At 54.5% G+C, this 24,808-nt stretch overlaps 1 protein-coding gene across 1 annotated transcript in view; it reads right to left on the bottom strand.

Moving 5' to 3' along the window:
* SCARF2 (scavenger receptor class F member 2) overlaps window positions 1-24,218 on the bottom strand; it is an 87,732-nt gene extending 63,514 nt beyond the window's left edge. The window contains exons 1-3 of the mRNA XM_065417952.1: window positions 23,692-24,218; window positions 5,248-5,306; window positions 1,310-1,411 (exon numbers count right to left, since the gene is read on the bottom strand). Coding sequence (XP_065274024.1) covers window positions 1,310-1,411; window positions 5,248-5,306; window positions 23,692-24,218 — 688 coding nt within the window. The remainder of the gene's footprint in view (window positions 1-1,309; window positions 1,412-5,247; window positions 5,307-23,691) is intronic.
* Between the last annotated feature and the right edge of the window lie 590 nt (window positions 24,219-24,808).

Here is a 24,808-nt window from a genome sequence, read left to right as displayed (position 1 = left end):
GTAAGACGGGACCATTAGTCACTTTCCTGGCCACACTAAATGAACAAAAATGTTTCGGCCCCAACCATTCCCCTAGAATTGCCGGGCAGCTCGCTGCAGGCTGTGAGACTTTGCACTTTGCTAAGCCCTGGCAGCAGGTAAATGAAATGAGGATCCCAGGAGGCTGTGGGGGGCCAACAGTGTCAGCTAACGCCTCCTTCTTGTGCTCTATTATCCGGGGTACGGACAAGGAAAGAGAGAAGCTTGTCGTTATTCGGCAGCCAGCAGAACGTCTCAGTTTGCTTTCCCAGAAATCCCCCTTGTGGCTTGAAACTTTCCATTCCTGGTGCCAGCCTGAAGGAGACGGGGGGCAGGGAATTTGGGGGAAAGCCTGCACCACTTCTGCCTGCGAGGAATACGTTGCTGCTGCTCCGTTGGTCGCGTAGAGAGCGCTGTCAGTTTCAAAGAGAGTTTGGGTGATTTGCATTCTGGACCCAGTGCTTCGCTGGGCGGCTGGAGGAGGTGAGCCTGCTGTGCGAAGTGTCAGATTGGTTTGGGGAAAAATACAGTTCTGAAGCTTTGCAAAACACTGTGGTGAGCCTGCACCTTGGGAAGCGGCCCTGCTGGAGCAGGAACAAGGATTTCGAAAGGGGAAAGCTTTGTCCAACTGCTACTTCTAGCCCTGCCACCCCTTACGCCCACAGTTCCTGGGATGGGTTTGTAGGGGTGATCACTCTTGGGCACTCAGACCCAGACTGACTCCCTGGAGGCTCCAGCCTCCTGCTTGTAACTCAGTGAAGCATGTATAAGTAAGCAGCTGGAGCAGCGTGCTGTCACCCACACACCAGCGTGGCCCTTGTAGGACCCAGCGTGGCCTCCCAGAGTGCACAGAGGCCACCCTGCTCCATACTTCTCTTTAGAAGATGCAATCCAGCTAGAACATGTCAGCTTCCAGCCAAGGAGCAAACAGAACAATTTGCAACAGAGACCCCCTAAAAGCAGCCTGTAATGCCCAAGCCTGGGCAAGTCCCAAGCAAAGGGGTCAGCGGGCATCTTTCCCAAGTGCAATTTCTAAAGGAAAAAGCACAACATGCAAAAGGGCCAATACCACATCACACACTTAGAGGGCGTGTGCAGCAGGGTGAGTTAACCCCGCGCTCCCTGGCTGCTTTTATCATCAATACTGTAGGAGCAGAGCTTTGGCACTCACTGACTTTACTGCGTATGCACTAACCCGAGCTTGGCAGGGCTGTGTCACTCAGCTACGGGACGGTGCCAGGACCGAGGTAAGAGCTGCTGAGGCCAGCTCCAACAGACGCCCGATACTCACTGGTGTCACAGTTGGCCCCGAAGTATCCATGGCGGCAGCGGCACTCGCTGGGTCTCACGCACACCTCGTTCTCCTTGCAGGTGAAATTCCCCTCGCACACGGCTGCCAAGAGAAAGGAGGAGATGTGGTACAGTGACGGGGCAGGGAAAGGCAAAGCCGGGGCTCGGCACTCTCCGCTAGAGAAGGGGAGGGAGGAAGTCCTCCAGCAGTCTGGGAGAGTCGGCACTAAGTAGCACCACCGCTCTCCTCCCCAGCTCCCCTTAGGAAGCCAGTGGCACCAGGGCAAGGCCCCGGGTGGAGGTGGGATCCTGGATGGAGCCAGGAGGCAGCGGCAGAACAGCAACTGGTGCCTCAGTGCTCCGCGGACTGCTGCCTTCTGGCCACCTGATAAGGTGCTTTGGGTGGAAGATCAAGGACACCAGGGTGGGAGAAGGCAAGAGTCCAGTCTGGGGCGGTCAGGGTGATCAGATGTCCCAATTTTATAGGGACAGTCCCGATATTTGGGGCTTTTTCTTATATAGGCATCTATGACCCCCCCCCACCCCGTCCCGATTGTTCACACTTGCCCTCTGGTCACCCTCGGTGTGGTGCTGGTCTAAGAGAAGGGGGCTGCTCCCCCTTAGCCTCTTCTTGCCCTGGAGTCGGGCAACTGCAGTCTCACAGGACTCCGGGTGCCACACTAAACCCCGCAGCGAGGGCTCGGCTGGCAAAAGCGGGTGCCATGACACTCTGGGATCTAGCAGGGGAGGGGAGGGGAGGGGGAGAGGCCTAGCTGACAGGGAGGCCCTGCCCTGGCTCTGGACGAGCGACAGGCCAAGGGTGCTGCAAGAGGGAAGGATGGAAGTCACCTGCAAAACTCTGGATGGAACATGGCAGCTACAGGTAGAAAGGGCCAATCCTGTTACAAACCTAAATGAACACAGTCGTCAAAAGCAGCATCAGCCGGTCATCTTCAGGGGATGAGGGGATGCCAGCCTCCAGGCCTTGGGAATGCCAGGCAGCCTCTGGCAGACACAGCTAAGGCAGCGCCTGGCAGCCCGGAGCCAGATGACTCAGCCAGGTTCTCGCCCCCCCACCCCCCGGAGCATCGCAGGGTGAGGAGGGGAAGGGTGCCTGCCTCCTTTGTCACAGGCGCTGACCTCCAGGAGGCATCACTTGCCCTGGCAACAGCACACCACATGGATTCGGCTGGGGCCTGGCACAGGGGGCAGGGCGTGGGTCAGCCACCTCTCCTCAGCCACCTGGGTCCAGCAAAGGCAGCCAGGGTCAGCAAAAGGCTCTCCGTGTCCTCTGCTGGAGACCGCTCCCTGCCTGCGCTGGCTCTGACACTTCTGCTCTGGGAGGAAGCTCCTCCTCCGTCCTTGGCTGCCCCACCACAAGGAGGCAGTGGCACTGCCTGGGGCTAGCCCGAGGCTGAGGAGAGCTCCGGCTGGGGGCAGCACAGGTATCCTGTCCAGTGCTCGATGCTGTGCCTGGCTCCTGTTCTCCCAAGGTGGCCTGGCTGGAGCCCCACCTGCCCCTGACCAGGGGTAGAACCTCACTGGTCTGCACTCAGAAAGGGGCAGCATGACTCCATGGTGCTCTCTAGTCCGGGTGTGCCTTCGCTAGGCACCTCCGCCCTTCCTCCCGCATGGGGACCGGGCTGCATCGATCCGGGCGGTGGTCACCTCCAGGCTGCATTACTGCTGCACGCTGCGCATTGGGCTGAGCGTGGGCGAAATGCAAGAGCTGCAGCCTGAACACAAGGTAGCAGTCCCTCAATGGGCCAGGCTGCCGTCAGCACATCTCTCTTGGGTTCAGTCCCTTCCACTGGTTCTGTCCACAGCCTGTAAAGCCAGCAAAAGGCCAGGTTCCAGCTACCTCAGCAACCACATCTGCACCCATGACCAACAGCTATGCACAACGCAGCTCACAAGCCCCAGCCGAAGCCCACGAGAGCTGTAGGTAAAGTGTTGTCAGTCACCCAGGAAAGGGAGAAGAGCAGGGGACTCCATACAGTCCATCTTACCTGGGAAGCTCCCAGATGCTATGGTGATGGATATTGAAAGCCCTCAAAGAGACAGCTAGATTAGATAAACCAGACTAGTGGTGAGAACAGGCCTAGGGCTGAGGAAACCTGGATCGCCTTCCTGATTGACTCCGACGGCTGTGAGACCTTGAAAGAGGCTTCCAGATGGAGACACTAAGAGGTTAATGAATCCCCCACCTCATGAAGCATTTTGAGAGCGTCAGATAAAAGTCACTAAACAAAGTATCATAATTAGCCTTAAATGCAAACCTTGAGGTATTGATTTGTTATATTGTTACCTTCGTATATGCAGGAGATGCAAAGGGGCTCTCTTAATTTTCCTGCAGGAACCGTAACCTCTGAATTCCCTGGAGTCGTGTGATGCATGCTCAGCCTGAATGTTGCATTCGAGCGAGGCTGTGCACAGAACACACTAAGGCAGGAAGCCTTTCCTCCAGCACTAACACGCAGCCGCTGAGCAGCCCAGAGCAATACCACACAACAGGAAGTCAGGGATACTGGGGCCAGCTGGAACTGCGGGAAGTTTTACAGGAATCCAAAAATAGCCTCCCAAAGTTTCACAGCCGCGCTCTGGGAATGCAGGTTCCAAGAACTCTCAATCCCCACACACTCACTCATGCAGAACTGAACTTGACAGAGACGCTGAAAGCCGAGCGTCAGCCCCCAGGGGAGCTTTGAACCACTGACAATAGCCAATTGATTGTAACAGAACCTTCCGATGACCCTACCCTGGAGCAGCCCTGGCCAGAGCTCTCCTTCAGAAATGAAGAGCATGCCGTGGAATACCCACTATTATCCTGCCATATCTAGGACGTGCTTTAGGTTATGGCCTTGCCTTCCACGGGGGTGTCCACAACAGAGTGTCCACAACAGAGCCCCAAATTCCCATCACTTGCTTCTTCCACTCACTGCAGACACGCTCAGGCCGAACGTCAGGCACTGGAGCTGTAGCAACGTTCACTGAAGCTCTTCATGTTCCACACATGCGGCCTCCCTTTTCTTTCCAGCCCCCTGTCTTGGTACCCCCTCCTTCACTTCTCTTCCTCTTCCCCCCCTCAGAGATGAGGCCTCTCTGGTAGCTACATCATCTCTCCACGGGGGCTGGGCAGTACACTCTGAAACCCATCAATCTACTCCCAGGACTATCCAAACACTGGCCGATACAGAGTCGTGGGAGGCATCTGAGGGGCAGGAAGGGCTGCCCCCAAAGATCCCCTCAACCCTGGCACAGAGCGTAAGTGGCCAGCCCAGAAGCTGAGTTTCATTCTCCTGCCAAGGCCCAAATGAGGAACCCAGTTTGTGACAAGGACCCAAAATGAGGAACACTGCAAAATGATTCATGCAGGACAAACTGCTGTGGGCTTCTTCCCCGGAGTGTTCTTGGCTCGGCTTTACGGTGGATGTAAACGGCTGTCAGCAGTAACAGCGAGGAGACCCCAAATCTGGGTGGACGGGCAGGGACTAGTGCTCGGGACCACCTCTCGCAGGGGAAGCCAGACACTGCTTGTGGAACTGCCATCTGCACTTTGCTGTCTCCCGGAGGCAGCTGGCACCGTGCTGGGAAGGGACGTCAGCTGTGACTAGCTGTCTGAGGGGAGCCCAGCTCCAATCCATCGGCTGCAATGCCACTTTCCCAAGTGAACAGGAGTTTTGGGATATGCCCACTGCCCTGGGTGCGCTCGGTGTCCTGCAGACATCCACTGTTTCGCTGCTGGTCCCTGCCTCGCCCCCAGGGCTATCTCTGATCAAGGAAGGAAAGATGGGACCCCCTGGACACAGAGCTTTGAGCAAGGCAGGCTCTGGGGGAACCGCACTCAGATACAAGGGGGCTGGGAACGCCCTTCAGGGATGGGAGGACAGGTGGCTCTGAGGAAGAAGCAGTGTCTAAAGAAGGGATGCTGGTGCTTACCTATCAAACACTCGTCTCCTTGTTGCCTCCATCCTGGGCAGCACACAGACCCAGAGAAGCTGCACAAAGGAAAACACAAAGGTCCGGTTACAATTCTCACGTGCCTCGGTCCCTCTGCCAAAGGCTTCCCCTTCCTCTGGAGAGAGCTCGCTCTCCTGCGTGAGGGGCCACAGCTCTGAGAGAGCCACCCTACCCCAAGGGCTTGAAGTGAGCCAGGAAGGCCCAGGCCTCCACTTTAAACCCCAGCAGGCAGGTCAGTTTGAGAGGAAGGCAAATATCTGCAGCCAGCGGCTGCAAGTCCTGGCCGACACAGGGGCTGGGGCACTCACTCGTGGGCTGCTCCGCTCCCCCCACCCCTTGGCGAGTACTTTGGGGCAGATCTCCTTCTCCTCGAGGGTTGTCCAATGCAGGGTGCTGACGGCTACAATGCAAACCAAACAAAAGAATGCAGCCGCAGGGAGTCTCAGAGCCTGAGTCAGCTGACGCGGGCTCCCCTTATGGGGCTAAAAAGAGCAGTGTGGACACATTCCCGCTTGAGCTGGGGCCCAGGCTCCGAGACTCTCCCCAGGTTTCAGACCCCAGGCTCCAGCCCAAGCAGGAATGGCCGCACTGCTAATTTCAGCCCCACTGCACAAGCCCCGCGAACCCGCATCATAGAACCCTAGGGTTAGAAGGGACCGCAAGGGTCATCTAGTCTGACCTCCTACCAAGATGCAGGATTTGTTGGGTCTAAACCATCCAAGACAGGTGGCTCCAGCCTCCTTTCAAAACCTCCAGCAAAGGAGCTTCCACGCCCTCCCTCGCATCAGTTGACCTGGGCTCTGTGACTTGCTCCACAGAGCTTTTCTTTGCAGTGTAGATGTATTGTATGAGGCTGGTCGGAGGATAAGCAAGGGATGAGGCTTTCAATAGGCTACCACCGCTCACACCCATATCTCGGCCTCATCTGCCCCAGCTGGTACAGTGGAACAAACCACCATGTGTCTGCATGAGACGGGGCCTGCCGGTGTGTGAGCTGGCAAAGGACCAATCCAGATGCCTGAAGTGATGCTAGGTTGGGGGAAGAAGCGGGAGGAGCTGGAGAGGATACCAGCAACAGAGGGGCCACAGTCTTCACAGGAAATCTTTGTTATCCACATTTCCCATTTGAAAATGGAGTTACCACGACGGTTTCATTTCTTCAGAAATCTCCATTTTGAAAAATATTCAATGGAAACTTCAGAAGAAACGCCACCCGATGCCTGGCCTAATGAAACGGGGGGGAGGGGTGTCTTTCCATTTTTCTGCATGGCCTGTTTTGATTGGCTAACTCAGTCACATGCTTTCTAAACAAAAACATCTCGTTTTCAGCATCCCCCTTTTGAAAACGAAATACAGTTTTTCTACAAAAAGTCGCACAATAATGAAAAACTGGAGCTTTGTGGAACACCCGGAGCCCAGATGTCTTCACCTCACCCAGATCCATAGACTCCTTCTACTTCTTGACCAGCTCCAGTCAGCCAGCAGGGAGGGGAGAAGGTCTGTCACACAGGTCTGAAGTTAGAGCCGCGGCAGAGACCAGCTGCAGTGGAGAGGGCACTCTGGGTATGTCTACACTACAGTAACACACCTGCAGCTGACTTGGGCTTCCGGGGCCTGGGCTGTGGAGCTATACATTTGCAGTATAGAGGTTGGGGCTCGGGCTGGAGCCCAGGCTCGGAAACCCTCCCCACCTTGCAGGGTCTCAGAGTCTGGGATCCTGCCTGAGTCTGAATGTGTTCACTGCACTTCGATAGCCCCACCAGCCAAACCCTGCAAGCCCAAGTCAGCTGACCTGTGCCAGCCGTGGGTGTTTTACTGCAATGTAGACATACCCTCTGAGTCCATACCTAGTGAGAGGGGTCAGTCATTTTCTGTTAGCCCATCAGACAGTGACCCAGGCCTTCGTTACCAAGATGAGACTGGACTAAACCCAACTCCTGCTGTGGCCCAAACGTCACTTGCAGCTTCCACTTGCTGTTACAGAAACTGCCCCAGGAACGTTGAACTCTCACCGCTTCAAGCCTACGTACAAGGGAGCAGCAAGCAGCTACAAGGGAGCGGCTGAGCCAGCCAGCCAGCCATTCTGCCTGGCCCCTTGTCTCCCAGAACTTCCCTACTCCAGTCTGCTGTTTCCTCCCTATCCAAACTTGGCATCTAGAAGCCGAACAAGCAGCTTCTGCATTGGTCCTAGCTCAGCTTCCTGCAGTCAGGCCATTTCAAAGCAGCCCAGCTGCTCTTCTAAGCGCTAGACTGGAGTAGCTGGAGGTTCCCCTTCTGAGACTCACGGGGGAGTTGCTCATCTGTTGCTCTCTCAGGCAAAGTTCTGTTCTGCAGACCATGTGCGAGACATCTCCTGTCACACACATTTGGCAGCCTTGTCTCAGCTCTCATACACTGTGCGTGTTTGTGTGTGAAAGAGAGACAGTTGGAAATTGTCAGTGACGGAGAATCCACCATGACCCTTGGTGAATTTTTCCAGTGGCTGATTACTCTCACTGTTAAAAATGTACACTTTCTTTCCAGTCTGAATTTGTTTAGCTTTAGCTTCCTGATATTGGCTCGTGTTATACCTTGCTCTGGTAGGTTGAAGAACCCATTATTAAATATTTGTTCCCCATGTAGGTACTTATAGACGGCGATCAAGTCACCCCTTAACCTTCTCTTTGTTAAGCTGAACAGATTGAGCTCCTTGAATCTGTCACTATAAGGCAGGTTTTCTAATCCTTTAATCATTCTCGTGACTCTTCTCTAAACCCTCTCCAATATTTCAACCTCCTTCTTAAACTGTGGACACCAGAACTGAACACGGGATTCCAGCAGTGGTTGCATCAGTGCCAAATACAGTGGCAAAATAACCTCTTCACTCATACTGGAGATTTCCTTGTTTATGCAGCCCAGGATTACATTAGCCCTTTTGGTCACAGCGTCACACTCGGAGCTCGTGTTCAGCTGATTATCTGCCAGGAGCCCCAAATCTTTTTCAGAGTCCCTGCTTCCCAGGATAGAGTCCCCCAGCCTATAAGTACAGCCGACATTCTTAGTTCTTAGATGTATACAGTTACATGTAGGCATATTAAAATGCATATTGTTTGCTTGCACCTAGCTTAGGAAGTGACCCAGACCGCTCTGTATCAGTGACCTGTCCTCTCCATTTTTTACCCCAATTTTTGTGTCATTTGCAAACTTCATCAGTAATTATGTTGTCTTCTTCTAGGTCATTAATAAAAAATGTTAAATAGCGTAGGGCCAAGAACCGATCGCTGCGGGACCCCACTAGAAACAGACCCATCCGATGATGATTCCCCATTTACAATTACATTTTGAGACCTGTCAATTAGCCTGATTTTAATCAATTTAATGTGTGCTGTGCTCATTTTATATCTTTCTAGTTTTTTTAATCAAAATGTCATGTGGTACCAAGTCAAATGTCTTACAGAAGTCCAAGTATATTAAGTCAACACTATTACCTTTATCAACCAAACTTGTAATCTCATTAAAAAGAGATACCAAGATAGTGACAAGATATATTTTCTATAAACCCATGTTGATTGGCATTAATTATATTATCCTCCTTGAAATCTTTATTATTTGAGTCCTGCAACAGCCCCTCCATTATCTTATCAACATCAGACCAACAGGCCTATAATACTTGGGTCATCCTGTGACCTTTTTAAACAATGGCACAACTGAACTTTCTTCCAGTCTTCTGGAACTTCTCTGGTGCTTCCAGACTTAGTGAAAATCAGTGTTAACAGTTGAGCAAGCTCCTCAGCCAGCTGTTTTAAAACTCTTGGATGCAAGTTAACTGGACCTACTGATCTGAAAAGTTTAATTTTAGTAGTTGCTGTTTAACATACTCCTGAGACATTTGTGGAACAGAGTGTTATCATATGGCAGGATTACATCATCTGTTTTCCCCCCAAATATAGAACAGAAATATTTAATGGACACTTCTGCTTTTTATTGATAATTCTGCCATTTCCATCTAGTAATGGACCAATATCATTTCAGGATTCTTTTTGTTCCTAATATACTTTAAAAATTCCTTCTTATTGTCCTTAACTCTGTTGGCCATAATTTCTCTGTGTGTCCATTTGCCTCCCTTATCAATTTTCTACTATTCTAGCTTCTGATCTAAAGTCACAAAAAACTTCTGATCTATATTCATTATTCTCAACTTCTCCATTCTTCCATTTGTTTACACACACACACACACACACACACACACACACACACACACACACACACACACACACACACACACACCTACCTGTCTTCACTTCCCCTCCTAGCCAGGCCATTTTTTAACCAATATGGCCTTCTTCCTTGATTGTGGCTCTTGGGCATCTAGTAAAGTGATCTTAAACAATTCCCAAATATCATTCACGTTTTTCTGATTAAATTCTTCCTCTCAGCTGATCTGGCTTATAATTGTTTTCAGCTTTGTGAAATTGGCCCTTTTAAAGCACCAAGTATATACATCATTGATCTGGACTTTATTCTGTTTGCACATTAAAAATGTGCTCAAGTCATTATCACTTATATCTAAGCTACCATTAATTTTTAGTTGTGATCAGTTCCTCTTTATCCATCAAGACAAGGTCTAATATAGAGTTCCCCCATGTTGGATGCAACACTTTTTTCATGCACAGCTGCGCACAGCTGAGGGGAAGGTCAGACCTTAAGTGTCAGAGAGACGCTCCCAAATACAGAACAGAAATATATTGCTGTGATGATTTAGAGCCAACTGGGAAGTGTCTGTCTCCCCTCTTCCCCCTAGTTTGGAGGTGGGAAGAAGCACAGTCTCTAATGGCACCAGGAGCCTCTCTAGAGCTGGTCTGAAATTTTCTCTCACAGGAAATACTTTTAAATGCATTTTTTCTAAGTTCTCCATGAATAATTTTTCATTTTTTCAACAGAAACACAAATCAAAATATTTTCAGTTTCCAAAACCCCCAAATTTTACCAGAAACTGAACATTTTGACCAACACAAACAAAATCTGTTTCCGTTTTTTTCAGTTAAAAACATTTTGAGAGGAAAATGTCAAATCAGTTCTAAGTCTGTCTCTTTCAAATGCAGCAACTAAACCACCAGCCCCCCCCCCCCCCCCCCGCCCTCCTCACACACACAGCACACCAGTGCAGGGCCTGGAGTGAGCTCCAGGAAACACTGCATCCCTCATGGCCAGCGGAGGAATTTCTCCAGCTCACACCAAAACGTCAGAACCTGGACAGCTTGTTTTAATGAGGCTCAAAGGGCCCTTCTGGGCCAGATCTGTCGCAGTTTATACCTCATACAAGGCACAGGCAGTGAAGAATAAGCCAGCTCTAGCCTAACATCAGTTCTCGATAGCGCATCATTAACGTTGCCTGGACTTTACTTATCAGATTCGACTCCCTGGTGCCAGCATCTCCACAGCAGCAGCAGGAATCTGATGTGACCTGTGTCAGCTTCACTCCTGCTCCAATTGTCGAAGCGCCATGTGCCGCAGAATCCGAGGCATGGACTCAAGCCTCCATTGCTGCTGGAGGAGTTACTTGTGGGATGGCCAGGACAGTGGCAGAGGTAGACACACAGGAACACGGACATTGCCAGACAGGATCAGACAGTGTCTCGTCTAGCCCAGTGGCCTGTCTCTGACAGACGCCAGTACCAGCCAGGGCCGGTGCTACCATTAAGGCAAACTAGGCGGTTGCCTAGGGCGCCAAGATTTGGGGGCGGCAAAAAGCGGTGCCCCCAATTTTTTTTTTACAGTGTTCCTGGGCTGGGCTGCCGGCGGTGCGCTGACACGTGCGGCTCAAACTCCCTCTCCCAGCGCAGCGGCTGCTCCATGCAATTATTGTCATTGCCAGCGGGGGCGGAGTGCTCGGGGAGGGGGCGTAGCAGAGGTGAGCTGGGGTGGGGAGCCCTGCGACAGCTCCCCCCCCACCCTGAGGCACCCCCCCCACGGCAGCTCCCCACCCCCCCAGGCCCAGGGAGCCATGCGGCAGCTCCCCACCCCAGCTCATCTCTGCTACGCCCCCTCCCCGAGCGCGCAGTCGCCGCTCCACTTCTCCCGCCTCCCAGGCTTGCGGTGCCAATCAGCTGTTTGGCGCCGCAAGCCTGGGAGGGGAGGAGAATTAGAGCGGGGGCAGCATGCTCGGGGAGGAGGCGGAGCAGAGGTGAGCTGGGGTGGGGAGCTGCCGCACGGCTCCCCGGGGGGGGGGACCTGCCGCAGGGGGGACGCCCTCAGGGGGAGGGGAGCTGCCGCAGGGGGGCGCCTCATGGCGGAGGAGGGGGGCGGGGAGCTGCCGCAGGGCTTGGGGGGGCGCAAGGTGGAAGTTTCGCCTAGGGCGCGAAACTTCCTTGCACCGGCCCTGGTACCAGCTGCTTTAGAGGAAAGGGCAATAAACCGCCAGTGGGCAATACTGGCCATAGGGGAACTTGATGGATGTCTGCACTACCAATATTAATGTTAATCTGCTTTTGATTCCTGCTCAGCTCTTGGCCTTAGCAGTATCTTGTGGGGGTGAGTTCCAATGGTCAATAATGCACCGTGTAAGAGAGTATTTAGTTGTCAGTGTTAAATTTGTTGCCTTTCAATTTCATTGGACGTCCCTTTGTCTGGATTTACTATCTCAAGGTCTTTCATTATCTCATATACCCCTAATATGTGCCCTCTTATTCATCTCCTTTCTAACTAAGCAGTCACAATCACTTATGTCACTCCCTTAGGGTTCTACCCTGCCACCCATCACTATAGAATATAAAAATAAACAGCAACAGTGAAGAATCGAGTGGACTTCATGGGGTTTCTGGCTCTTCCTCCTTTTCAGGATCAAACAGTCTCTGCTTGCAGCAGGGTAGTTGCTTTTCACTCTCCTTTCATACAGAAGTCTCTCCCAGCCTCTGATTATATTTATCACCCATTTCTGGACATGTGCTGCATCGGTGTAGTGCTTCTAGTGCAGTCTAGCCCTAAGGCACCTCTCTCCCCCCATTCATTGTACAGGAGCTCAGGCTTTGTGAATCGTAGTGTGTTCCTGTGATGTGATTTTCTAGGTGCCTAAAAGTTAGGCACTGTCATGCTGCACCTAAGTTCCTGTGTCACTCAAGGCCCTAAGTTACTACATCATTTTTGCAAATCTATTACCCTAATAGATTAGTGAGGCAGGATTTTCCTTTGCAGAAACTGTTCAGATTAATCCTTGTCATATCATGGTCATGCAGATGTTTTGTAATTCTACGTTTAGTTATCGTTTGAGCCCGTTTTCCTGGTCTTGAAGTAAGGCTAACTGGTGTGGACCAATTTGACCCTCCATTCCTATAGGGGAGCAGATGTAGCCATAACCAGGAGGTTACTCCCTGCAGTGAGGAGAATGCAGGGGTCTCATGAGAGTGTGTGCAGAAGAGAAGGTGAAAAGTTTTCTATAACTTGGATTGCCAAACCAGGCTGTGTCGGAGCTCAATCATACAGGTCACCCCACTTGGCTAGTGCAAGACTGCTCCCTGTTGGACGTACTAGCATTGTGATCAGTCCAGTTTTCAATATTCCAAATGACAGGATCCCCATCACAACCCCAGGCAGGCGCTGCCCCGGTCTGAGCAGAGGATTATCCTGATAGTCAGACTAAATTTACTCTTCCATCCCACTTCTCCTCATTATGCCCCCTTCTATTTGGAAAACAATACCCCCTCGATAGTGTTTAACTTGCTGCACGCAGTCACTCCAGCTGTCTCCCTCTCATGGAGGATTTGAGGTTTGGGATTAATTTCCATGACCCTCCCGGCTCCCAATTATTAGCTGCATTTCCCCAAAATTCATCTCGTTTTGTTATAATGAAAATTGGACTCTAATGATAGTACAAAACTAGAGTTTGTTCCTACCACAGTAGAATCACCCACTTCAAAGACAATGCTCCAGAAAACCCCAGTTATGGGAGAAGTTCTAATCCTAAGGAGTAGATGAAGGAACACTTTACATTTCTGTAGTGCCTGCTACCTCATTAACGTAAAGCAATATACGAACTATATATTTTATCCAGGGATCGCTCACCCACCACTGAAACACAGCCACCTCTGGGGGGGAATGTGGCCTTGCACATAGTGCACTGCAACGCTACACAAGAGAGGAGGCAGGGAATTCAGAAGGCTGTGGAAAATGGTCTAGTTAAAACTGCAGAGGGAATTTAGGGATGCAGAATGTGACTACTCCAGTCCAGGTGGAATTTGGATAGGCCAGGTTTAATACCCTGACTCTGAGGAAAAGGCACAGGGGGTTTACAAACAACATTATTCTCCTTTTCAGAAAAAGAAAACAACAAGGCATCATAGGATCCAAGATCTCAATAAGCAACTTCCGGACATAGGGAAGGAACACTCGGTTCACAGAGCATACACTCAGCAGCCACTGCCGTGATACAGCCGATAAAGATGCTATGGCCCTCCAATGAGCAGAAGTGGACAGGACCTCTGCTAAACACCAAAGAGTAACAAGTGACAGGAATGTAGAGGCCTAGGGGGCAGGTCTACACTACAGCCCTAAGTTGACCAGGTCCACACTACCCTCCTTCTGCCGGTGGTGCACGTCCTCACCAGGAGAGCTTCCACCGACTGAAGAGGGGCAGTGTTTGTGTGGGGGGGGCTCTCAGCTCCGTGCAGTTCCCCACTGGGAGTCCAACTGCCCTTCTGGGCTCTCAGCTTCTCGCCTCCCAGCCGGGGGAAGGGAGGGAGGAAGGGGGGGGAGGTACCTGGGCTTCTCAGTTCCCTGAACAGGGAGCCTTTGGGTAGCAGCCGGCATGGAGCTGAAAGACAGCCAACAGCCCAGGTAAGGAATGCAGTGTCTACATGGACACTGCGTGGCCCCGACTAGACCAACATAAGCGCTAGGCCTCTGGCAGAGGTGGAGTTATGATGTCGGTGTAGTAGGGCACTGACATCGGCGGGACAAGGCTGTAGTGTGCACACTGACATAATTCGGTCGACGTGAGGCAGCTTACATCGACCTAACTGTGTAGTGTAGACCCGGCCTATGCACTGTCCAGGACAACAGCATGGCATCTCCTGACCAGGTGAGGCCCTGCTTTATCATAGCCTGAGTCACAAAGTTAAAGGCCAGAAGGGCCCACCACATCTTCCAGGCTGACGTCCTGTATTGCATGGGCCACCAGCCCCACCCAGCACCCGCACACTAACCCAACAACTGAAATGAGACCAAAGTATCACAGTGCTCAGGAGAGCAGACTGGTATGTGCCACAGGCAGAGAACGGGGGGACTGAGGGGCACCAGTGCTGCGGTCCCTACAATGGCAGGGAAATGATTGAGAGAATCCTGGCAAGTGACACCCCCCACCCCAAGGTCACTGCCAATCAGACCTGGGGGGAAATTCCTGACCCACCCATAGATGGTGATCACTTAGACCCCGAGCAAGAACCAGCTAGCCAAGCACCCGAGAGAGAATGCTTAGTACCACCTCAGAGCCCTGGCCCTTCCCATCCTATGTCCCTTCTCCAGCCATGGCCATCCCCGATGCTTCAGAGGAAAGAGATTAAAAAAACCCCACAGAATACATGGGGGTGGGGGGCAGAATCCCTTCCTGACCTCTGCTGGTCGCTGGCTGAAACCCTGAAGCATGAGCTTTAGGAACGTAAGGCATATACTGGAAGCAAGCCCCAGGGCTGCTGAGCCCTGACCCCCACCATCATAAGCAACCCCATCATACAATCTCACTCCTACATTTGTCCAGCTCTCTCTTAAAACCAATTAAGTTGTTTGCCCCCACAACTCCTATTGGGGGCTATTCCAGATCCTCACCCCTCTGATGGTGAGAACCTTCTTCTAATTTCCTGCCTGAATTTGTCCCTGGCCGGTTTATCCCCATTTGTTCTTGTGCCAACACTGTCCTTTAGCTTCAATAGCTCTTCCCTCCCCCTGGTGTTTATCCCCCTGACATATTTATGGAGAGAACAATCGGCCCCCCTCTGAGCCTTCTTTTGGTGAGATTAAACAAGCCAGGCTCTTCCCATCTCCTCTCAAAAGACAGCTCCTCCATTACCCTGACCAGCCCTGTAGCTCTTCTCTGCATCTGTTTCAGTTAGAAAAAACGGCTACTAACCTTTGTGTAACTGCTGTTCTCCGAGATGTGTTGCACATGTCCATTCCATGTTAGGTGTGCACACGCCACAAGCATGGACGCCGGAAATTTTTCCCTCGGTGGTACCCATTGGGTCAGGTCTAGCGCCCTCTGGTACTGAGTGCTCATGCGCCAGTATAAGGGGTCTGGCCGACCCCACATCCTCTCAGTTCCCTCTTGCCAGCCAACTCCGACAGAGGGGTAGGACAGTGGGTCGGGGAATGGACATGCACAACACATCTTGAAGAACAACAGTTACGGAAAGGTTAGTAACCGTTTTTTCTTCTTCAAGTGCTTGCTCATGTGATGTCCATTCCACATTAGGTGACTCCCAAGCAGCGTCATAGGAGCTGGGATCGGAGTTCATGGACATGCTGATTGCAACACGGCTCGACCAAACTCGGTGTCATCTCTAGCTTGCTGGGTGATGGCATAGTGGGAAGAAAACGTATGTACCGACGACCAAGTCGCCGCTCTGCAGATGTCCTGGATTGAGATCTGGACCAGGAACACTGCTGAGGAAGCTTGAGCTCTCATAGAATGGGCCGTCAGTATAGTCAGTGGCAGGACACGCGCCTGCTTGTAGCATATGCGGATGCACGATGTGATCCAGGATGAATCCTCTTGAGCTGAAATAGGCTTCTCATCCTGTCCGCTACCACCACAAAGAGCTGCGTGGATCTGCGGAACGGTCTTGTCCTCTCAATATAGAAAGCCAGGGGGCGTCTAACATCTGGTGTGTGGAGACATTGCTGCTCCCTCCTCGCGTGCGGTTTTGGGAAGAAAACCGGCTGGAAAATAGCCTGATTATTGTGAAACTGCGAAACCACCTTGGGAAGAATGTGGGGTGAGGGCGGAGCTGTACCTTGCCCTTAAAGAAGACTGTGTACAGGGGCTCTGATGTAAGGGCCTGGATCTCTGAGACCCGCCTGGCCGAAGTGATAGCCACCAGAAAGGACACCGTCCAAGAAAGGTAAGACAAGGGGCATGTTGCCAGTGGCTCAAATTGGGGCCTGTGAGTTTTGACCAGGTTTAGGTCCCATGGGGGAATGGGCTATGTATGTGCACGCGGCCATGTGACCTACAATCTGAGGCAAAAACAGGCCATCGTGACTGGGTGGGCCTTGACCTGCTCTGTCGATGATGCCATTGTCTGGAAGCGGGTTTCTGGGAGGAAGGCCCCGGCCTGGGAGGAATCGAGCACCGCTCCAATAAACTCTATCCTCTGCACAGGAGCCAAGGCAGAGTTCTGTTCGTTTATAAGCAGGCCCAGTGCTTGAAGGGTTGGCTGTATGAGGTGGATACACCTCTACCTCGATATAATGCTGTCCTCGGGAGCCAAAAAATCTTACCGTGTTATAGGTGAAACCACGTTATATCGAACTTGCTTTGATCCACTGGAGTGCGCAGCCCCGCCCCCCCGGAGCACTGCTTTACCGCGTTATATCCGAATTCGTGTTATATCGGGTTGCGTTATATCGGGGTAGAGGTGTATTAGCCTCCACCTGGGCCTCGGACCGGCCTTTGACCAGCCAGTCGTCAAGGTCTGGGTAGACTTGGACCCCTCATCTTCTCAGGAAGGCCGCCGCTACCTCCATGCATTTTGTAAAAACCTGTGGGGCTGCCAACAGGCCGAACAGGAGAACCGCAAATTGGTAGCGAGTCTGGTCTATAGCAAACCTGAGAAACCTTCTGCGGCCTTGGAAAAGTGAGATGTGGAAATAAGCGTCTCTCTAATCGAGGGCAGCGTAGCAGTCCCCTGGATGCAGGGAGGGAAAGATGAAGGCCAAGGAGACCACGTGGAACTTCAGCTTTTTGAGGTAGCTGTTGAGGCATCGCAGGTCTAAAATAGGTCGGAGAGCACCCTTGGCCTTTGGAATTAGGAAACAGTAGTAGTAAAACCCCTTCCCTCTTAAGTCCTGAGGAACCTTCTCCATGGCTCCCACTCAGAGGAGGGCTGGCACCTCCTGGGCTAGCAGTTGCTCATGAGACGAGTCCCTGAAGAGGGATGGGGAGAGAGGATGGAGGGGAGGAGTGGAAATACACTGGAGTGCATAACCCCTTTCCACAGTGCTCAGCACCCAGTGGTCTGTGGTGATATGAGACCATGCCGAGCTGAAGCGGGACAGGCGGTCTGAAAACAGCAGAGAGACAGGATCCGGTGACTCAGCAACTGGAATAATGCCCTTGGGCGTCCCGTCAAAAGTTCTGCTTAGCTGCCCCTCAGGATCTGGGCGGGCTGGGTAGGGACGCTGAGGCAGACGGGGCCAGTTGCCTGCGTCTAAAATCCCTGATCCGTTTCTTGTGCAGGTCCTGATGGGGCGGTAGAGCCAAGAAACGGGTGGAGTGCTGGGGCCTGAAGTGCTTCCTCAAAAGCGCCAGAGCGTAGAGACCCAGGGACTTGAGGCTGGCTCTAGAGTCCTTCGGGCCATGGAGCTTTGCATCCGTTTGCTCTGAGAAGAGCGAAGCACCTTCAAACAGGAGATCGGGAAGGGATGGCTGGACCTCCGTCAGCAAGCCGGAGCACTGGAGCCAAGAGCACCTGCACATGGCCACTGCAGAGGCCCTGGGTCTAGCCTCCGAGTCTGCTGCGTCCAGGGTGACTTGCAAGAAAGCCCTGGCTACAGACTTCCTCTCCTCCACCAGAGCAGAGAACTCCTGCCTGGACTCTTGGGGAAGCGAGTCCTTGAATTTTGACAAAGTCCCAGACCGTGAAATCGTACCTTCCTGGCAACGCCGGCTGGTTGGAGATACGGCACTGTAAAGCCCGCACAGAATAAAACTTTCTACCAAAGAGGCAAAGTTTCTTTGAGTCCTTCGCCTTGGGCGGGGTTGCTCCTTGCAGCCCTGGTCTGGAGGGGAATACAAGTACTCATACCCCTGGGTGGGAACAAAGTACTTCTTTTTGGCCCTCTTTGAGTGGGAGGCAGGGAGGATGGGGTTTGCCACAGAGCTTTAACAGGTCCCATGATGGCCTCATTGAGAGGTAGAGCCACCTTAGACGGGGCCTCCGCAGTCAATATATCGACCAAGCTGTGGGAGGACTCTTTGACTACCTCCTCTTCCAGCCCGAGGTTTGAGGCCAGGGGGCACATTCTCCCTTCTGCCCACCGGCACTGCCAGCAACGGCTCTTGTGCTGCTGGCAACAGCGGTACCGAAAGCGCCAGCAACTCTCTGGCTGCACTAAACGCCTCCAGGGTGCACTGTCCCTCTGGCGCTGATGATGGGGATCGGACTCTACGGAGCCTACGTACAGGACGGAATCAATGGTACTGCCCGCGGAGCAGGACGGAGGAGTGGCCAGACTCCACTGCACTCCCCGTGCCTGGCCTTCCTTAGAGTCTGGGAATGCCACCTCTTGGCCAGCTGCTTCTTCCATTTCTTTCTCGGCACCAGTGAAGGGGAACAGCGCTGAGAGTCTCTCACAGTGGGAGGAGCACTCCACACCGACACGGAGGGACTTGGTGTTGAGTCCGACTGACTCGGCTCTGAAGAGGGTCAGAGCACCACCTCCATCAGGAGCAACTTCAACCTGGCCTCCATTATACACTTCTTTATACACTGCTTGAACGGACAGCAGATCTGACAGTGATCCCTGATATGAGTCTCACCCAAGCACTTTAGGCAACTGGAGAGTGGGTCACCCATAGGCCTGGCCTTGATGCAGAAGGCTCAGGGCTTGAAGCCCAAAGACTGAGGCATGTCTCATGAGGTGCTGGGGACAGATGAAACTTCGCTAACACAGCAAGAAGCACCAACTAACTATGTATAACAAACTAACAATAGTCCAAGCAAGAAATAAATAACTGGGATAGAACGAAAACAGAGAAAATGGAGTAAAACAGAGACCACTGAGTACAGTCAAAACAAGAACAGTTCCAGCGACAGTCACGGGCGATAAGAAGGAAATGAGAGGATGTGGAGTCAGCCAGACCCCTTATAGCGGTGCATGAGCGCGCAGCACCAGAGGGCGCTAGAGCCAACCTGACGGGTACCACTGAGGGGAAAATTTCCAGGACTGTGCTCACGGTGCACACACCTAATGTGGAATGGAACACGGACGACCAGAAGTGTACAGTGTTCCAGGTGAGGTCTTACCAGCGCCTCGTACAATGGCATTAATACTTCAATATCTCTGCTTGAAATGCCTTGTCTGCAGGGCCGGTGCAAGGAACTTTCGCGCCCTAGGCGAAACTTCCACCTTGTGCCCCCCCCGCCCTGCGGCAGCTCTCCGCCCCCCCTCCGCCCTGAGGCGCCCCCCCCCCCGCGGCAGCTCCCCCCCTCGCCCTGAGGCGCCCCCCCCGCGGCAGCTCCCCCCCCCCCCCGGGGAGCCGTGCGGCAGCTCCCCACCCCAGCTCACCTCTGCTCCGCCTCCTCCCTGAGCACGCCGCCCCCTGCTCTAATTCTCCTCCCCTCCCAGGCTTGCGGCGCCAAACAGCTGATTGGGGACCGTGCGCTCGGGAAGGGGGCGTAGGAACGATGTAAAAAAAAATTGGGGGCACCGCTTTTTGACGCCCCCAAATCTTGGCGCCCTAGGCAACCGCCTAGTTTGCCTAAATGGTAGCACCGGCCCTGCTTGTCTGATACAACCTAGGATCGCATTTGCTTTTTTCACAGCCACATCACATTGGCAGCTCAGAGTCATCCTGTGATCGACCCACACACCCAGGTCTCCTCCTCCTCTGTCACTTCCAAAGGATGAGCCCCCCAGCCAGTAGCAGATATTTGTATTAGACCCTAAGTGGATGATCTTGCACGTTGTACTATTGAATTTCATTCCATTTCTGTCACTCCAGACTTCAAGATCATCCAGATGTTCCTGTATAATCTGCCCATCCTCCTCTGTATTGACAATGCCTAGCTTTGTATCATTAGCAAATTTCATTGTCACAATCCTACTTTTTGTGCCGATATCATTACTAACAACACTGAATAATGGGTACCCAGACCAATCCTGGAGGAACTCCACTAGTAACCACCACAGTGCATAGGGGTGGGAACCTCCCAGGAAATGTATGCCTCCTTCTTGGGGTTTCTAAGTGCCGCTGACATTAGGATGAGTAGATTTTAAAAATGTACAGATCAGGCCCCTCTCAGGTAGACTAGGTGGGGGGGGGGCAGCAGCAGAGTGGGGGATGGCTGGGTATGGGGGCAAGGCACTGGTACGGGGTATGCAGGGCAGAGGGTTAGTGGGCGATCAGGGCAGAACATGGAGGGGGGATAGAAGGTTGGATTGGAAGAAGAGGAGCCACCTTCTTCCCTCTATCCTGTCCTAGCCATCACACCCCCATCAACTCTCCTATCTTTCAGACCGGATATTGGGATTCATTACAGAGGTGGGTGGGGGAGAATGACTATTTACTAGCTGTCCCTTTCCCAGGGTGCTGCCCCCCCCCTCCGCCGCTCCCACACTCCCACCCAACCTACCTACTGTATTTATTATTTCTATTAGGGAGCGCCTAGAAACTCCAGCTGAGATTGTGGCCCCTGGCACCAGGCACTTCACAGGCTCTGCAATAAACAGGTCTTGCCCAGAAGAGCTTCCAGTGGTTATCCCCACTGTAGAGACCAGGAAATGAGACATCTACCCATCCACCCTGCGTCCCCTGCCCGCCAGGAGGCAGAACCAGAATAAGGCGCTAAGGTGGGGAAGGGTCACGTTCAAGGCATCCTGTGGAATATAATTCACTCTGGTGGCAAGGGCACCAGGTGAGACGTGGCCTCCCTGCAGAGAGTGGGGAGGTGCCAGGCAGGGCTCCCTCAGTTCTGGCCTGCTCCGGAGAAGGGATTTTGTTTCCACTTCTCAAGCACTGGTTCTCTTGCTGCACCTAGAACCAGGCTCCAGGCAAGTCCCTCCCTTTGAGTGCGTCTGGAAAACACCAGGGGCTGGATGTGGTCTTTCTGCTGGCTTTTGTTGCATTTTTGGAATGAAGGTGGCTGAAGGGGGGGGGGAGGGAATACTCTGTAGTTTTTTTCAGAAAACTGGAGGGTTTCCCCCCTAAATAGCAAATGTGAAACTCTCTAGTCCCCCTGCAGCAAGAAGGCCAACTCCTAAGTGAGCACATGGCTGGGATCTGAAGCCTGTTCTGGTTCATAAACTGTCTCACTAGAAAATGCAGCCTGTAATTTGAGGAGAGGGCACTAGAGCTGGGAAGTTTTGCTCAATGAGCCCATTATCCAAGCCCCTTGAGAGCCCATGAAAGGTGTGTGTTGTTCCTGTAGTAGCTTGTGGACTCACTTGACCTCACAAGCCCTGATACAAAAGGTGAATATATGCCCTGTCCCCAGGCAGCAGCCCACCCCCAGCACAGGCCAGGGGCTAGAAAAGAGAGGGGCTTTTCCTTCCCGCAAAGAGCAGGTCTCAGCTCCTGCCCCACAAACCAACCTGCTGCTTGAATGTCTGGTTTGTTGGCAGTTCTTCTGCCCCCCTTCCCTCCTCCCTCTCCAGCCGCACGCTGAAAAGGAGACCCTGCTTCAAATCCAGTGCTGTGGAGCAGTTGGGCTTGTGAAAACAATCTGCAGCGTCAGGGATACAATCAAATGGGAGGAAGTGGTGGCCTCTAAGCAGCTGTTTGGAGAGCGAGGCAGGGACTCTAGCAACTCCCTGGAGTTCCTGGGCCTTGCTCGAGGAGTCAGACGCTCTGGCAAGGCAGTTGGAGGGGAAACAGCGCCAACCCTCGGCGTGCCAGCCCCCGTGGGCTCCACCGCAGCTCGTCTAGTGACTAGGAGAGTCGGGACATTTCAAACCAAAATTAAAGTCTCCTTGATTCTCTACTGCTCCAGCCCATGGGCGATCTAACCCCAAGAGTGGACCAGTGACCCCAGAGAGGAGACAGTCTCCTCCACGCCAGGAGTCACCAATCGCCACGTACTGTACACTCATGGGCAGCAGAGGGCAGGGCAGGATGGTGCCCTTTTTTACACATGCACAATTGCTCTCCTTCCCACAGACAGCCTGTTGGGTAACATGGGCCTTGGCTCATCACGAGACACCCCAGCCCCCGACTAGCCCCCCACCCCAGCAGGGTGGTGTCAGACCCCACCGCCCCGCAGTACCGCACAAAAGGGACTTTGTCCTGCAAAAAAAACCCACCCAGATGCTTCCATTGGGGGGGGGGGGGGGCTCGTGCAGAAATTCCACAGAATTGGAAAGTCCTCTCGTCTAGGAGGTTTGTTTGCAAGAGTTTAAATCTAAAGCAGATGGCGCCTCCTTTCCACTGGGTTTTAGGTTACACTTGGGCTGCGTGTTCTCCCTCGGAACCTCGAGGGTGTCTGAATCTCCCCAGAAATGCCAGCCCTGGGGCGCTCCGCGGGCTGGGGCGAGCGGCGCACGGTTGCTGGCGGGGTTCGGGCTTGGCCGGGGGAAGAGGGAGCTGCCGCATCCCGAGAACCGTAGCCCACGCTGGGGTTAATCCTCCAGAAAGCGGCGCTCGCTGGAAGGAGGGAGGGGAAGCCAGAGGCATGCGGAGCTCTGAGCTGGCACTCCATGCAGGGATGCCGAGAAACGTGCGACTAAAGTTACAGGCTCGGCCAGCCCGAGCGTGGCAGTGGGGGCGATTCAGGTGACACCCCCCCCCCGCGCGGACCCAGGTGGTTCCGAGGGCTGTGCACGGATGTAGGGGCACACAGAGCCTGCCCGGCCAGGTGCCTGCGGGTCGGGCGGCCGGGGACCGTTAGCTAGAGCCTGCCCCGTCTCCGCATCCACAGGCGGGACCCCAGCCACCCAAAACCTCCTCCGGAGGGGCCGCCGATCCCTAGCGGCCAGTTACCTCCCCACACACACCCGGAACGGGCTCCCCAGCAGCTGTTGCCGCTTTGCCCAGCACTGGGGATCGCCCCCAGCAGCCCCAATCCGGGGGGCCAGGCCAGGGCCAGCGGGACCCTCGCCCCCAGCTGCCCCTCTCGGGGGGGGGATCTCAGGGCCAGCGGGACCCTCGCCCCCAGTTGCCCCTCTCGGGGGGGGGCTCAGGGCCAGCGGGACCCTCGCCCCCAGTTGCCCCTCTCGGGGGAGGGGGGGCTCAGGGCCAGCGGGACCCTCGCCCCCAGCTGCCCCTCTCGGGCGGGGGGGGGTCTCAGGGCGAGCGGGACCCTCGCCCACAGCTGCCCCTCTCGGGGGGGGATCTCAGGGCCAGCGGGACCTCGCCCCCAGCTGCCCCTCTGGGGGGGGGATCTCAGGGCCAGCGGGACCCTCGCCCCCAGCTGCCCCTCTGGGGGGGCGCAAGGCAGGGCCCCTCTCCGGCGGGAGGAGGCAGCTCTCTCCGGGTTCCCGCGGCGGGGCAGGGGGCGGTGGGGCCGCGGCTGCTCCTACCCGGTGGCTCCGCACACGTTCCTCCCGCCGGGACGCAGCTCCTGGGCAGCTCCCCAGCTCAGCAGCAGCAGCAGCAGCGCTCCAGCCCGCCCGGGCTGAGGCAGCCCCCGGAGCCCGGCGGCCGGGCCCCTGGGCGCCTCCATCGGCGTCTCCTTCGCTCGGGCGGCTGCGGCGCGCTCCGCTCTCCGGCCCGAGCGCGGCCGCCCTGGCTCCCCGGCGGCGGCTGCCTGCGGGGTCCCGGCCGGAAGCTGCAGTGCGAGCGCGGAGCTGCCCCGCCGCCGCCTCCTCCGCGCCCCTCTCGGCAGCAGCAGGAGGGCGCCCGGCCAGCCAGGAAATTCCACATTGGTTCCCCTGATCCCGGGCCAGGCTCTGGGGGACGCGGAGCCGCCGCCTCCTGCCCGCCCCGGGGCCTCCCCGCCCTGCGCCCGGCCGGGCTGCAGCGCCTTGTCCCGCCACGGCCCTGTCCCCTTCCGAGCCCTTCTCCCCCTGGGGCTCGGGGGCAGAGCGCGGGGAGCGGCCGCCACCATCCCCGGGCACCGCGGGCGTTTGTTATTGTAGGGTCGCTTGGGAGGAGCGGGGCTGCCCCTGGGTGCCGCGATTCCTAGCGAGCGGGCGAAGGGGGTCAGTGGGGCCACGGTCCGACCTCGCTGGTGTGCGGGGCTTGCCCGGTGACTTCCAGAATGACCCAGCCTCGCCGCAGCCGGAGCGAGGCACTTCGCAGCCCGTGTCCGAAGCGTGCTGGGGAGAGAGACAGGGAGGCTGCCGGTCCGTTGCTGCGGAGGGGAAGGCTCTCGCAGCAGCGGTGTGGGGAAGAGAGAGGGAGAGGAGCGCAGCGGAGGTGGCCTGCCAGTCCCGCAGGGGTGGGAAAGCAAGGGCAGCCGGGACCCGACAGTAATGGAGAGGTACAAGTTCAGAGGGGGGGGGGGGGGGGGAAGAAGCGCTTTGTCTAGGAGTTTAGGCTGGAGAACAGACTTGGGAGGTCACTGCCAGCCGCAGATCGAGGGAGGGGGGCAAGACAACATGCAAATAAACTGTCCACATTAGCTGCATCTTTGTGAGAGACGGTGAATCGCAGGAGAGCCAGCCAGCGCTTTCCAGACGTCAAAGCCAAGCCATA

The sequence above is a fragment of the Emys orbicularis genome, chromosome 16 (assembly GCF_028017835.1).
Source record: "Emys orbicularis isolate rEmyOrb1 chromosome 16, rEmyOrb1.hap1, whole genome shotgun sequence".
NCBI classification, from domain to species: Eukaryota; Metazoa; Chordata; order Testudines; family Emydidae; genus Emys; species Emys orbicularis.
The sequence above is the reverse complement of the archived record's forward strand: the minus strand, read 5'-3'. Positions and strand labels throughout refer to the sequence as shown.